At 37.9% G+C, this 15,804-nt stretch overlaps 1 protein-coding gene across 2 annotated transcripts in view; it reads left to right on the top strand.

The window, feature by feature from the left end:
- The first annotated feature begins 494 nt into the window (after positions 1 to 494).
- The window catches only part of LOC104150535 (tumor necrosis factor alpha-induced protein 8), a 68,265-nt gene continuing 52,955 nt past the window's right edge, over positions 495 to 15,804 (top strand). Inside the window, exon 1 of one of the 2 annotated variants that reach the window (XM_068926190.1) lies at positions 495 to 608. In XM_068926190.1, the coding sequence (XP_068782291.1) occupies position 608 (1 nt within the window). In that variant the 5' untranslated portion in view covers positions 495 to 607. The remainder of the gene's footprint in view (positions 609 to 15,804) is intronic. The other variant, XM_068926192.1, reaches the window with a different exon arrangement.

The raw sequence follows: 15,804 nt of genomic DNA, 5'->3' as shown, positions 1-15,804 counted from the left end.
TCTAGAAAATAAATAACTGATTTGAAGTAATTGATCTTTCTCCTTTCCTCCTTCTAGTTGAGTTTTTTCAACAGTAGCTTTTACCATGTGGGCTTTCAAAATTCGGCACGCTGCTGAACCGTCGGTTGCATTCTGCTCTTAGTGGTGTTTCGTAGTGAAATTAGGCTTTTGGTCATCTTCCTCCATCACTTTTAACTCCTGCCTCATTTCATTTAAATGTGACCGAGCGTGAAAATACGAGACTCTCTTTAACTTTTCACACCTCTACAACCGACAGAACTGGTGAAGTAGCTGCAGCGTCGCCCGCCCGCTGCTGCCGAAAGCCAAGGCAGGGCGGCGCGAGCAGCACCCCCTGGGCTCTGTCCTGCTGCTCACGCCGGCCGCGGTCCGCCCTGCGCTGCGCCGCCGCAGGCCGCCTCCCCCCCCCGCGCCGCCCTCACCGGGCGGTGGCGACCACCGGGCACAGCCCCCGCCCGCCCCTTCCGCGCCCCGCCCCCTGCCCCGCCTCCGCCCTCCGCGCGGGCAGCTTCGGTCCGCTCGGCCGCGGGGCGCGCCCCTGCCCCTGCCGTTCCCCTGCCGCCGCCGCCGCGCCCCTCTCCGCGCACACAGTAAGTGCCGCCGCCCCGGGGGTGCCGCCGCAAGCAGGGGGTGAGGGCAGCAGCTCCGCCGCGCCGCGCCACCGGGGCCGGCCATCCGCCCGCCGCCGTCCTCGCCCCCCGGCCGCGCCGCGCCGCGCGCCTCCGGCCTCCACCAGGCCGGGGCCCCTTCCCCCCCCCCTCCCCGCGCTCCTCGGCGGGGCTCCGGAGCACCCCCAGGGCGCGCGGCGGGCCGGGGCCCCCGCGGCGCGCGGCGGCGACCGTTGGGGCCGGCGCGTGGCTGCCCCTCAGCGACAGGTGGCGGCCGCGCGTGGCGGCCCCGGCCCCGGCCGCGGGGAGAGCCCGGGAGCGGCTCTGCCACCGGTTTCGGTCTCGGCGGCCCTGGTTCTGAGGTGGGATCGTAGCCGCCGGGTTTGTGGAGTTTGAGCGGCTCCCGGCGCGTGTGTAAGCGCAGGACGCGGCTCCCGGCGTAGCCCTGGAGCTACCCGCGTCTCGGCAGGAGGGGCCAGAGGTGGTGACGGGGTGAGACTCGCTCTCAAAACTCCCAGCTGGAGCGGCGCTTCTGGAGCTTCAGTATATCCCTCACGCTTTGTGCGGGTTTCGGGTCTTTTCAAGCTATGCCTACTTAATCGTTTAAAAGTGTATTTTGAGAAAAGGTCTTCAGGTGGGAACTGTCCCAAACTGTTTATATTGAGGCTTTTGTTATGCAGCAAAAGCCTCGGTGTGTTTAGCCAAAAACTATATATCGAGTTTTTATTTGTTTTTGAGGAAACATAATTGCTCATCTTCTTTTCGTTGCTCTCACCCACACAACGAGTCAGTTTGGTGCTTTCAAAAGTATTTCTACGTTTAAAAGTATTCATCTTTACCTGAACTCACTTAAAAATAGATTTGTAGTTTTTAAGGTGGAAGGGACAGTTATGATAATATCATTGGATTCGAGGTCCAAAACTAATTGGAAGTACATGAGTTTGGTTTTGAAACATTATTTGCAAAAATTGCTGCTAGTAAAATTAGTATATATATTATTTGCATGTTGTTAGTGAAGAAGACATATCATCATGCATGTTGAGAAATTTGTAGTCAGACTTTTAATTCTGAAGATCTGTACGCATCTATATGTATATGTTGTCAGTTTGACTTCCAACATGTACATGCAGTAGTCAAGTAAAATGCAGTCCAAGTGATGGAGTCTAAGTCTACGCATGTGTTGTTTCAGATACGCTTCTTTGCAAAATATTTCACATAACTGACTACTGAAGCTATTGAGGTTATATACTTTCCAGTCGAAAGCTCTGAAAGTAGTCCAATACACCAAATGAGAAGGCAGATTAGCTGTCTATTGTGCTCGGTGGTTGGATTAGCAGCTACCAGCCTCGCTTATCAGCTCTCAATCGGAAACCTGCTTTGAAAGAGCATCTAAAGCACAGCCGAGAGAGCTTGCAGCCCTTTTGAGCGCAGACTCTGAGCCGCCACAGACCTAGGTTCAAGCAGGGTACCGGTTTGGTGGCGAAAGGGTTTCACTAGTCTGAACCTGACTGCTTGTGGGCCTTGCAGTAACACTCCCAGTTACTGTTCTTCATTTGTGAAGGCAAAGTGTGCATGGCACGGGTGGTGCAGATCAGATTGCAGGGTATTTAGAAAGATGTTTTTAGAAAATTGGCACTGCACCTAGATGAAGTCCCGATTCTGCCCATTGTTGCTGTTTCCTTGTTGGGAAACTCATTAGATCTGTGAATATTGTTTAAAAACATGAAAAAGTCATTGACGCTTACTACATGCTGTTTGTAATTCTTCCATGTAATGAATTTTCATGGAAATCTGTATTTCATTGTGGTTTAAGTTTCTCATTATTTCTAACTTGCAGTGATTAATGAGCCTTTTAGTAAACTTTGGAGAGAATGCAACTCTGAGCTATTATAGCTTGAGGTTAAGCTGAATGCATTCTGTTCCTGAATATGCCGCTTATATTGCTGCATGCTTATATTGCTGCTACTGAAATTGTTGTACTTCTGCAGAAGTACAAAAAGTACAAAAAGCAATGTCATGTGTTGCAGACACAAATGCATGACCCATGTACTACATGTTGCATGTACAAAATAACTTTTTATGATTATACTAATTGAAAATGTTGTTAATGGGAAAGAGAAAAAACAATCCTGAAGGGAATTAGCAGCTCACATATTAGGAGAAGGTGTTTGGATGTTCCTCACTGCTTCTTACCAGAGATCTGTCTTCTAAAAGGTGGGACTCATTTGCTCTCTGCCAAATAAGCCACATAAAAATTTGCTCTGTCTCTAACCAGAAGTTGATGGGGGAGGTGGAGAGGAATCCAAAGTTACGGACTTTTGCAGTGGAAGGAGAGCCAAGACCTCTATTTGGAAGTCAAAATGTGGAACGTGCTCAGAAGCAGAAGGAAGGAATTAAGATATTCTAGTGCATTCATTTATTTTTATTTTTTTAACCTGAAAGCAAACTTCACATGGAGTGTCATCAAAATAAAAGTTAGGAGACAGGTCTTTGTAGGAGCACAAAATGCTCAAACTTGAAATGGAAGTCGCTCACTGTTTTTGCCCTGATGACAGGAAGCGACTCACTTCCGTTAAATAGTAACTAGCATGATCTGACTAAACCTGGATTGTAGTGTACTTTGTGACTTAAGCGGCCTATTTTGAAAAAGTACTCTTTAAATACTTCCCGTTAGGTAACGGATAATGATTATTGCTTCAAATAATTACTGTTGAGGAATATCAACCTTGATCAACTTGTTATTTCAATACGTCAAGACATGTCCTCAAAATTGGACAGTAAAATGCATGATAATCTTTAGTGCAAGTTAATGCATCTTTAATGTGTCCCTACAAATTATTTGTATACAAATAAAAAAATACTGAATAACGAAATATAATAATAATATATATAATATATATATAATATATATAATTATAAAATATAATAATAATAACAAAATATTATTATATTTTGTAAGCTGCAGGTAGAGAGACGCTACACCATCTTTATGAGAAATTTCCTTTGAAATTGCTGATGCGTGTTCTTACTTGTATCTCTTTATAGAGATTTTTACATAGAATTTTTCTTCATTCTTTTATTCTTGTACATGAACAGTAAAAAAAAAAATTCACCAAGTGAAAAAGTGATATTTGTGGTGATCTCAGCATCTGATATATCCACTTTAATGTCCCAGTTAATCTCAATGGTCCTTAGTATGTTTTCAGTAGTTTTTGCAGTACTGGAGTGGTTCAAAGCAGCTAGAAAGTACTCTCTGGGTAAACTGGGCTACCTTACATCATTGAAATATAATATAAAGCATTTGGACTGCACCTTCCTTTCCTCCTCCTTTCCCTCCCTCGCTCCCTTTACAGTTTCTTGCCATTTCTTGATCCTTTCCACCCTTTCCTATGCAGGTCACTCAAACTACTTTCTTCTTATTTTCCCCCATTGGTGCATTTGTTATGCTTTTGTTTTTAAGTTAGGCTTTGTGCATCAGGTTGTTCTGATGAATAAAAGAAAATTTAACTGAAAATTATATATGTATATAGGAAGAATTTTCTCCCAAGAAAGAATATAAGGTACATTTGAACAAATGTGAAGATATATTCCTGTAATATGTATCACAGTAGAACAAATTCTGGTACTATCAACTGTCGTTTGGAGGGACTGTAGATGTATGGAATGTTGTGCCCCAGTAGCTGACAACTTAATGGCAAACTAACGTGGACTTTAGGGTTCCTCCCCCCAAGTCTCTACTTAACAGCCAGGAAGCAGCCATGTTGTCTATTTGCTGTGTAATACAAGTTTCTGTAACGTTTTTCAGCTAAGACGTAGTGGAAAGTCTGGTCATCTTTACTTGAGGTAAAATACTGGCTTTATAATCAAAGAAAATGATTACGGCTTCAAATTAGTTATGGATTTTTTTTTTCCCCTTTGCCTCCAGCATCTTCAAATCACAAGACCTGGAGTAAATACTATTTCTAGTCAAGTAGAAGTTGAGATGGCATTTTAGCAGATAAGTGTACTAGTGAGGTTTCACTAGAAGTTTTTACGCTCCCTTCCCAAGTAATGCTTTGATCACGCCAGAATTTCTTTTTCTAGCTTGAATATACACTAACCTGACCTCACTTTCAACCTAGAAATTTGAGTGCTGTGCTGTGCTGTGAGACTGATATGTGTATTTACAGATCAGCAGCACATACGTGTTTCATTAGCGTTTGTAAGAAGTTTCAAGAAGGGGAAAAGTTCAGAATACTGGATTTAAATTAGTAGCTGATAATAACCACAGAGTCAATAATGTATAATTATAACATTCAACTGCCTAATTTTGAGTTGGCATCAGATGCTTGGGGTTTTTTTTTTTTTGCATTAATCGTTGAAACTGTCCTTTAAAACCAGAATATCTCTATTGTCTTTCTTTCTCAGATGTAATACCTGCGATTTCTACAGTGATCTTGAATTTAATAAGACAGGTTGTGCTGTCCAAGAAGAATGTAAGATGGAATATCAAACAAATATGTATCTTTACATGATGTATATTAAAGCTATTGCTTAGTTTCAATTTTGATTTTGTTTGGAAACTTGGATGGTTAAAAAGTAAGAGTCTCAGATCTTGAACATACTTTACAATGACTTCAGAGTTGTTACAGTGACTTCGGAGCTGCTATCTGCCTTGCAGATTATAAAACCCTTAGCTGGTTTTGGTAAAGTATTGAAATGCACATTGAGAGTTAGATACAGAAGATACCTGTACCGGAATCTGCGTTATTTCTAAGGTTCTCGGTAGACCTTCTCATTAACAGAAAATATATCGCCTATTAAGTGAACTGCAGTGTTAAATATGACTGGCTTAATTTAGGATCTCATGTTTATTCCAAAAATAAGATTGGTTATTTCTATACCTGTTTAATATCAAGTTTTGAAATTCAGTTTCCATGGTGAGATCAACAAAACTTGCAACTCTGACTTGCTCAAATTAGAATGACATTTATCATAATAAATGTATGCTATGCATATTAAAAATAATCATTTTTTCCTTTTTATGAAATAAAGTGAAGAGTACAGTAGTATTATCCTAAAGAAATCAGGCTGATGTAATAGTTTCTAATGATAGCTGTTCAGATTCATCTTTGTGAGTGATAGCTGTTAATTATCTGGAGAAGGTTTGTGTGAGCAATGGGCTGTGTTCAGTCCACATCCATTGCGGAACATTTGGCATGCTTAGTCCCCATGTCTAGAGGCCCTGCGATTCAGTATGAGCTGGTAGAAATGGTTTATTGTATGAATTCTGTGTTTACTGTCTGGATCAGTAGGCTGATTTATATTGTGTGGTGATTATTTAAAATGAGCTATCTTAAATAAATACTGACTGTTGTATCTATATACTGTTAGGCCAGATTGCGTAAGTGATGATAAGCTTTGCCAGGCTTTGATCACTTTGAATACAGATAGAAGACAAAGTCTGTGGCCCGCTGTATACTGGAGTTCTACTTCTTTGCTATTGTTCTCTCTTAATTAGCAATGAAAATATACTATTACTGTTGTATTCAGTCTCTGTAAAGAGTTAGGTTATAGAATTGATCCATATTATGTCTGAGTTTGATGAACGGAAAAAATTGGACTCGTGCTGTTTCTTCTTTTCCTCAAAGAAAGGCCTTTTTATGATTTATTTAATTTTTGCCTGAATGTCACAGCTTAATGGGGGCATGTCTAAACAGTGTGCTGATTCTACAGGTGTGTTCTTGAGCAATTCAGGAAACGGAAGAACAAACCAAACTGACTATTTTAAAGAAAAGTGATCAGTTTTCAGTGGCTCACAATTTTGCATGTGTTGTTTCATTTCTTTTAGTGCCTTAATTTGATATTTATAAGTTAACTTTCTGCTAATCAAATAACTTTTGTAGAAAACAACATCGTTTTTCTTATTTGGTATTTTTGTTTGCAAAAATTTCCTGGGGCTCAGATATATTCAAGTTTGTCTGTCCTAAATAGCTGAACTGAAGAAAAAGCTATAACAGAGATTCTTCCTCTGTGCAGGAAAAAAATTGGGAAAGGATAGGATACATTAAGCTACTAGAACGTATTGATACATAGGAAAACAACCTCCCTTAAGATGAGAAAGTATACCTGCATGTGATAGTTTTCAGTCGTACTTGTCTCTTGAACCTTGAGTTTGAATATATAATTTATGAAGGGGAAAAAAAAAAAGTTACCAGTAATGGATTTTCAAGCCCTCCATCCTGTCCAGCATACATATTTGGCACACACAAAACTTTATAAAATCAGCTGTCTTGACAGGCATATTAAGTAGTAAAGTTATAAGTGATCCTGGAAAGGAAAGAAAATATTTTACCTATTAGGGGGAAAATGTTTAAGAGTAAGATAATAATCTTGTTCAGAAACATGCTAAAGTGGACTGTATCACACAAAATTTCATGACATTTCCATGATTGGAAAATATGACGTCTACCATTCTGATTCTCCGTGAAAGTTAATTTCCCTGTAGTTTATAATTGAAATAAATTGCTTTGGACTCAATTCTCATTGTATAATGGTGCCACTTCCAATTTGATAGGTACTCCTGAACTATCAAAAATATATTTGGATTATTGCAAAATGTTATATTTGCCTGAAGTCTGTTTATTTGGTTTTTTTTTCCCTCCATCTACAAGTCAACCTAAAGGTCTGTAAGTTAATCAAAAAATCCTGGAAAAATGGATTTCAGATGGTCAAAACAGTTCTTTGTCAGAACTCTGCTGAGTGAATATGTTATTAAGCATTCCTGTCGTAAATATATTGCTGCTGCCACTCAATCTTTAACAGAAATAAAATCTCTAACTTCCTGCCGAGTCTGGAGAAATCTTAAGATGTAACTAAGTCATTGGTCTTACTGTAATATTGTTGAGGAAAAAAACGCTATCTGTACCGTTTTCTTACAGACATGGGCATAGAAAACGTTGAGCTTTATATTGGAAGTGAGCCACTAAAATAAGGGTTAATCTGACTTCCTAAATCTTTCACTGTGTTGATGGTGTTCTGATTTGAAAACTTGTATTGTTCAGCAGCTCCTTTTTATCCATAAATAGTCCATTTCATTGCAGAGGGCTTTATTCGTGTCAGCCATGAATAGCAAAATGCTCCTAAAATATGGTTTACCTTTTTTATTACAGTGTCTGCAGTAAATAACTGCCACTTGACTTAGTGAACGCGTTCTAGTTTATTTTTATATACATAGTTCTGAAGGGGATTTTTGGTGCCTCTTTGCTTTGAGGAAAGAAGAGGAAGTTCCTGTTACGTAAATTACTGTCAAGAAAACATCATAGTTTCATAAGATGCACTCTGTTTTTTGAGCTCTCTCCAATGTATTGTGGTTGACTAATATGTTCTACATTCAATGTGGATGAAACAACTCCATCTTTACATCCTCACCGAAACATTTTGTAGATTTTTGTTACTTGTAATTAGGCTAATTTGGAGTATTCATAAATAGATATGTGTGTTTAACTCGTTTCTGATAAACTTCCTGATAGAAGAGTATTTGTTTTGTATATTTCTTCAGTCTATTTTCTTTCGTGAATTAAAATAATTTTCAAGTCTTACAGAGAAGCCTTTGCCTGTCTTCGACTTGTCCCACATTCCTCCTCCTCAAGTGGGAGCACAAATCCTGTATTTTATCAGCTAGATTTTAATTTGACTCTTCTATTTCGTACTCCTTTACAAGGTGAAAGAAGAAACAGCAACTTTTTTTTTTCCAGAATTCCTCCGTCTCCCACTTGTAGTAATGCAGGATTCCCGACATTAAACCTCTCTCTCAAGCAGTCTGGACTCGGTCTTATTTATGGTGTTACTTACAGTTTACACTACGTCATCTTTTTTGCAATGATTGAAATGATTTTATAAACACCTATGGGGGTTTTAGTAGTATATGAGACTTAATTATGCTTTTTATGAGATAAAATTAAGAAGTAGGGATCTTTTGCGTACGATATACTGAAAAGAAAGAATGTAAACAGAGGGTAGATCAAGAGAGAGAAAGCTGAGCTTATTTTAGAAGCATTGTAGTTTGCTTATCTATTTGAAAGTTTATGAGTCAAATCAAAATAGGCAGTTGATAATCTTCAGCTGTTAAATTTTGCCTGTTATTACAGTAAAATATGGAATAATAGAACTTGAGAGCCTTTTGTATCTATGCTGTTATTGAAATTCAATAACATTTTTATGCAATAAAATCTGGAAACTGTGCTGTTCAGTTATAAATGGTAATCATGTGGAACAGACCGACTCTCTCGGATTTGAGGGAAAGGATGGGTCTGCCTTGGTTGCACAACAGGTTAAATAATTTCAATTTTTTGTCTTTGCGTTTCTTATGAGTTATTAAGAAGCAATTATATAAAGCATATGAGGTTCACTTGTATGGACTATCTCCTGTTGAATTCTCAGGTGGTTTCAGGATCAAATTTTTTTTCTGAACATCTTCATGTGCTTTCCAGCAGTTTCAAAATAATTTAAACACACTGAAAGCAATGTGTTTTCTCATTTTGACTGCTGTATTTTCTTTCTTTTTCTTCTGTCACTGTATTATGGTATTTAATTTTTAATAGTAATAATATGGAAAAATGACAGACTCTTTCAATTTCTTGTCTGATCAAAGCTTTTTCTAGCTTCTGTTCCTTTTCTCTTCAGCAGCTGACAATATATTGATAAGTGGATAATTCTTGTTTAAAGATGTCATTGTGGAAACAGTTTGCGTAATATTGTTGTCTTTCCATGAATTTTGTCCCAATTCAGATCTTATCTCCTACTTTATCTGAATTCAATTATTATTTCCAGGTACCTTCACTTAATTTGTTATCCTTTAAATGTTTGCCATAGTACTTTGGTGTATTAGATTAACAGCCTGTTGAAGAAAAAGAACTCTGCAAATCTACTTCTTACTGGAGCTTTTGAAAACTTTTTAAAAGCTATATGTAACATAAAATATTAGCAGAAATGTGATTAACCTCTGAATTTTAGAGAAATTTGTATAATGTGGGCTATGAGTTTGTGTTACATTGGTCTGCAAATGGCCACATTGGTCAACGATGCAGAAAGTATGCTGATAGCTACTGAATGTTTTTGTTCGTGTTTTACTAGTGGTATTTGCTGAGCAAGCGATTTTTGAATAGGCAGGTAGATAGCTGTAACTCACTTGAAAAGACAGCTTTTTGGAAATACGAGGAGGATAACTGGGGAATGGATGAGAAGGAATATTGAATGTGAAGTCGGTGATAGGTAGTAAAATACTGTTTTCTGTATTTGCACCCTGGACTTCAAGGGCAATCTGAGATGTTTATACATTTCTTCCACTTTAGATAGGCTGAGTAAGAGAGAATATTGGAAGCATGCATCACTACACAAAAATCATCTTTTTAAAAGCATATTCTAGGTTGTATAAGAAGGTGAAGTGCATAGAACATGGTCCTTAACATTAACTGCAGTTTCCACAACACTGTGCAGCTGATCTCTCATCTCTAAAAACTAGTTGTTTGACTGTGTTTTCTAATGAGATTAGTACAGATAAGTGTTTTCTGTATCCTGAAGTTTGTAGATGTTTCACAGTGTTTTAGAGTACTCATATTGTAATGGCCTGTATTAAAATTTAAGATTTTAATAAATTCAGTTGAAGGTGTATATGTGTTAAAGATCTTGTTTAAGAAGAAGTGTCCAGATCTATTTATCAAGCCAGTCCTAAGTTTCTGTCATTGTAGAATGTCAGACATTCTGAATGTCTGGGTCCAACTGACCAGAAGTTTGGGAAGTCAGCGTATGTGACCTATAAAATATGTCAGTAGAAGGGCTCTAAAACTGGAGAATATGCTGCTGTTACGTACACAGGAAATGGTGTCAGAAAAACAACCCTATTTTCTGCTCAAGCACAAGAATTTGTGTGTAGGTGATTCAGTTTGGGGAAGGAGCGTGCATTATTACTAAGGACTTGGAAATTTAATTTTAAAATAGTGATAAAGCAAAAGTAGTATGTAGTAAGCAAACTTAAACACAGCACGCAGCATTTAACATCCTATTACCTTTATATGTAAGAAAAGTAAAACAGAAGCCCACAGCTAAAAATGCATTTGTGACTGCACATTCAATTTCACTAGTTTGCCTTACTACGGCATCATTTAAAAAACTAATGGTTATGGCACAGGATTGAAATTTGGTATTCTGTCTCTCAGTAGAAAACAAATATGTTGATGGAGGAGGATGGCAATAAACAGGTAGGCAAAGTGATAATTAAATAATTAGCTAAGAGAAGTAAGTTCCAGAACTTGATCCACTACTGGGACAGGAAGAAGAAATCTCAGAGCTTAAATTAACTTCTTGAGCCCAAAAATAAAAGTGTAAGAGTTCCACGTATACCATTATTTTATCACCTAAAACTGCAACCAAAAGCATGTGATATCAGTACCAGCCAGAAAGCTAGTCTTTCTCCAAGGATCCTTTTACTACTGAAGAAACAGTTTAGATACCCACCTGGATCTGCAGCATGATAGCGTGGAAAAAATACTGGACAGTAGAGTGTTTTTCTGTGCTCAGCATTGCTATAAAAAAGCAATAGAAGCAGTGAACTAAAGCTTTTCTAGATACTATTTCTGTGTTGGGTAGATATGGCCTGAAAATGCTTTGGAGAATTTCCCATGGTAAAAAAGTTTTGATGGGTTTAATGGCTTTAAAGCCAACTACATCAAGAAAATTGCATCAAGAAAAGTTGGCAGGCCCTATCTGTTGAAGTTCACAACTGGATCATTGCCCTTTGTTAGGGTCAATAATCTGAGCAGTATTTTAGGTCATAATAATGTGTGGAGTATTTTATAGTCTTTATTATTACTAATAGTATGGAAAAGTAACCGAGTCCTTTAACTTCTTTTCTGATCACCTAGTATTTCCTGACTGTTTTGAACAGTGCATATGCTCTGCGAAGTGCCTACAGGGATGCAGGAGTGTCGTTTAAAGAACTATGCACAGCTATGACATATATCACAAGACTCTCTTTATCTACCCACAGTAACCATCCGCCTTTAGTAATACTGGAGTATGAAACAGGGATATTTGTTTCTCCTGTATTCAGATGGGTGACTAAGTACAAATCTTCTGAGGTTGCGCTGCAAAATGGAGGGAAATAAACGTTTTTGTCGATTGCTGCTATACAGATGGAGTAAAGAGCAGTGAGCACTGATTTATTTCCTCAACTCATATGTATTCACCTGAAGTTCCTTTCAGAGCAGCAGTAGTATGCCTGACTCATTTGGAGGCAATTCAGACAGTTGGAGGCAATTGATGTTGCTGCAGGGTGCCGCGCTGCAAATAACATGCCTTAAATTTGTCCGTGCCTTAAACAATACTGTATTCTAGTTATAGATTTCAAGCTATGGAGCTACTTGCTAAAAGCTACAGCCTACTAACAGAAGCCCTTTTCTTCTGGATCTAGGCTCATACTAGGGATACCATTATAACCCACTTTTGACCTTCATCCTCTCTTATTAAAATAAAGTACTAGGAGACCAATTCATTTCACAAAAATAAACATACATCGAGATATTAGACCCTGCCACAATTTTCAGTTAAAAAGCAGATTGCAAAATTTTTAGCTCTATTCTGCATGGACAACCACGGAGTGTTTTTGACTGCTTTGATCGCCTCTATGCACAATAGTAAAAATGTAAGCTGAATAATGAGAGAGCACTCTTGAGTATATGTCATCTTGACAGAGCTCCCAGTTTTCCAGTTGCTTCTCACTTCTGGGAATCCAGCAGTGTGTTGAGCCAGCAGCAGGTCGTACAGCCAGGCTATTATTTGTCCCAAACATTATGCTCTTATTTCTGAAATGTCTGTTTGACTACATGAAGGATTGAAATAGGAAATAGCTCTCTGTATGAATGCAGTTGCTGTGCAATAGTTATTCTGTAATAGTGAATGTGTGACAGCTCATAGCAAAATCGACCCCCTTTTGGGGTCGAAGACTTAAATGAAACTTTTGATGTGAGCTTGCTTTGAAGAATAAAAATAGGAGTCAAGTGCTTCAGAAATATAACTTCTTAATTTTTTTTTTTTTTTGAAATTATTTCAAGGTGTGGTATTTATGCACAATTTAATTTTTAGTTATAAATATGCATTGACAGAGTAGTTCTGATACTTAAAATGGTAATCCTGAGGCCTTACACAAAGCGGAGCAGGCCATGCCAGAAAAAAGTGAGAACAATAATATTTTAATAACCCAGCTTAACAACTGAGAGGAAACGGGATGATAAATTAATGAAAGTATTCTAACATAAACTGGAAAAATAAGAAAATGAAATTCAAAAACTGGAGCGAGACTGGTTAGTTGTATAGTGCCTCTTGTGTGTGTGATCCTTCCATACAGCAGTTGTACAAAACTCTTCTTTCCTTTACTGTTCCTCTCCATGAACCCCCGCCAAGGTGTTTGAGTAGTGTAAAATGAAAGTAGACCGGAATGACCCAATAAGAAATAGTTGGCTCAAAAGAAAAGTGGGTTTGGCTTTAAGTACACTGCATCTTTTGTTGACAGTAGAGGTGTGTAGCTGGTTCTGGGATCCAGAGTAAATAAGTTTATGGATGTAATGTGTGTTTTGAACAGATACAAACCAAGCTGAAAGCAGTCTGGTGCAGGAAAACGCTCTGTGTGGAATGTTAAACTCATACAAAACATGAGTGAAAGAATTCAGCTTCTATATTTGAATAAAATTTTCTTCCACCTTACCAAACAGGAATACTTGATTTCTGTTGTGTTTTGCATTCATTTAAATGAGAGGTCTTTAGTAGCTGATGATACTTGACTGTAGGTAAAATTTTACGTAGTTTTTCTTATGTAACACACATCCATCTGTATACACAATTTTAAAGCATGCTAAGCTAAATGTTCTTATAAACAGAAAATTTTCTTACAGCAGACACCTGGTTTTAATATCCGTTTATTGAATAGATTCATTAAATGCAAGCTACTCTAAATGTTGTTTCACAGAATCGCAGCATGGTTGAGGTTGGAAGGGACCCCTGGAGATCATCTAGTCCAACAACCCACCCCACCCCCCCACCCTCCCCCCCCGCTCAAGCAGGGTCATCTACAGCACATTGCACAGGATCGTGTCCAGGCGGGTTTTGAGTATCTTCAGGGAAGGAGACTCCGCAACCTCTCTGGGCAACCTGTTCCAGTGCTCAGTCACTCAGCTTAATTCCCTATGATTCATATCTGTTCTCTTCTAGTGATTTTTGCGGAGTGCCAAATCCAGATAAATTTCTCCAAATGTTGTCTGTAAGAACTGCATGCACCTATATGTACACCAAATAAGCGTAGTATGTCTGAGCAGTGTTCTCTTATGTTAGTAATATACAGATTATTAAAGCTTTTCGATGCTTAGGGCCCCAAACTGAATTACTACTTAAAAGGTAATTCTTTCCTGTTCCTTTGATGTATTGTTACAGGGCTGAAGAAAGGTGGTGAAGATATCCAAACTCTACATTTTCATTCTTGACTCATTTTTAATTTTTTTTCAATGAAACTTTAACCCTGAATTTTCTTGGAAAAGTGCTTTGCATAGGGATAATTGCAACATCTTATAGTTTTAATTTTTTTGCTTAACTATGCATGCCCAATTTCGTCCCAGTGTAGTCTCGATGAGGATTTCCTAGTTTACTATTTAGATATAAAATATAAGAAATCCAACGGCAGTATTATTTCGGCATATTTCTAATATTTGGGAATACAAAATGTTAACTTTAAGTCTCTTATTTTTACTGTTGGGGACGGTACTAAGTGATATAGATGATGTATTTGTTCTGGAGTTTGAAACAGAGCGCTCTGCTTATTTAAGCTGTTTTCATAGCTGCTTTATTGTAATGAAAGAAGTACAAAGCAGCTAGTTTGCATTTCCATATTTTTCTTATGTTTTAGATTCCCTTGTGTGCGCACATGCACATAGTTACAGATTCTACCTCTCTCCTTAACCTGTGCAGCTAAAAAGTTTCGAGTGAGCAATGGCTGATACCAAAAGAAAAAGTCTCTTCAAAAAAAAAATCACAAGTTACTTTGTTTTTAAAATTCCTGCCATTCTCTATTAATTTGCAGGGAAGGTATAACTAATTTTATGATGCTTTTGAATGCTTATAAAAGCATTAATGGCATTAATCTTATAGGAAACAATGAAAGTAAGAGGAAGGCAGCAAAAGTCATTTAACTGTGGCAAGTGACCACCTCAGTGCCTGCAAGAGTACTGGGAGGTAGTCAGAATTTTTAGAAGGATTTGGTTATAGCTATGGTTTTCCCCCGTTTGGAATTACATACCTAGACCTGGAGTAGTATCCCTTTTCCAAAAGCACACATTCCAAGCTAAGTCAAAGGAAGATGCAAGTTGCATGAGGCTTAATACATTTAACATTAAACTACTAAGCTTGCAGTTTTTTTTTTTTTTTATCCCTTGAGTTATAATCTGAGTATTGACTTGTGATGTCATATAACTATTTAAAATTTTGCATTTCTTGTGAAAAAAATTCAAACACACATAACTACTGAAAGCTTTAAATAGAAGAATATCGTTTATTAACATAATTTAGGAGAAAGAAAATTAATTGCAGAGTACTATATTTTTAGAGAAATTATTTTTCAATATTTTTAGAGAAATTATTTTTCAATTTATATTCAGAAAGTGTATTCTGTTTGAAGTCTATTAATACTTTCTAAATACAGACAGCAGTAGTAAAGTCGCTATGGCTTTACTGATTGCTGTTTTTATAGGAAGCTAAGAAGTGTAACTTAAAAAGTGATATTCGTAACGTCACGTGAATGTGACTTAGAATCCAAGTAGTGATGGGCAATCTTGTTAGTTTCCCTGGCTGCGCAACTTTTTTTTTTTTTTTAATTATGTCTCTGGACATAAGATTTCACTGTTGTTCTTCAAATAATGTTGAAGACTATCCATTTTGATCTGTAGAAAATATTTTCTAATGTTTTACCACTAATTGCCTTGGAATCTGTGCTACATTAATTTTTGCTAATGTTTATGCAGTTGACCTGAAATCAGCTGACACTTTCTGCAATTTTTGCCTTTAATCATTAAGATACATTTGCAATGGAAGAATTGGAAGAATCCGAAGGAATTCCAGGTTTAATGTCTAAAACCTATGTAGACTTTGAAAAACAGTT

This window comes from Struthio camelus, chromosome W (assembly GCF_040807025.1).
Source record: "Struthio camelus isolate bStrCam1 chromosome W, bStrCam1.hap1, whole genome shotgun sequence".
Classification (NCBI taxonomy): domain Eukaryota; kingdom Metazoa; phylum Chordata; class Aves; order Struthioniformes; family Struthionidae; genus Struthio; species Struthio camelus.
The sequence above is the reverse complement of the archived record's forward strand: the minus strand, read 5'-3'. Positions and strand labels throughout refer to the sequence as shown.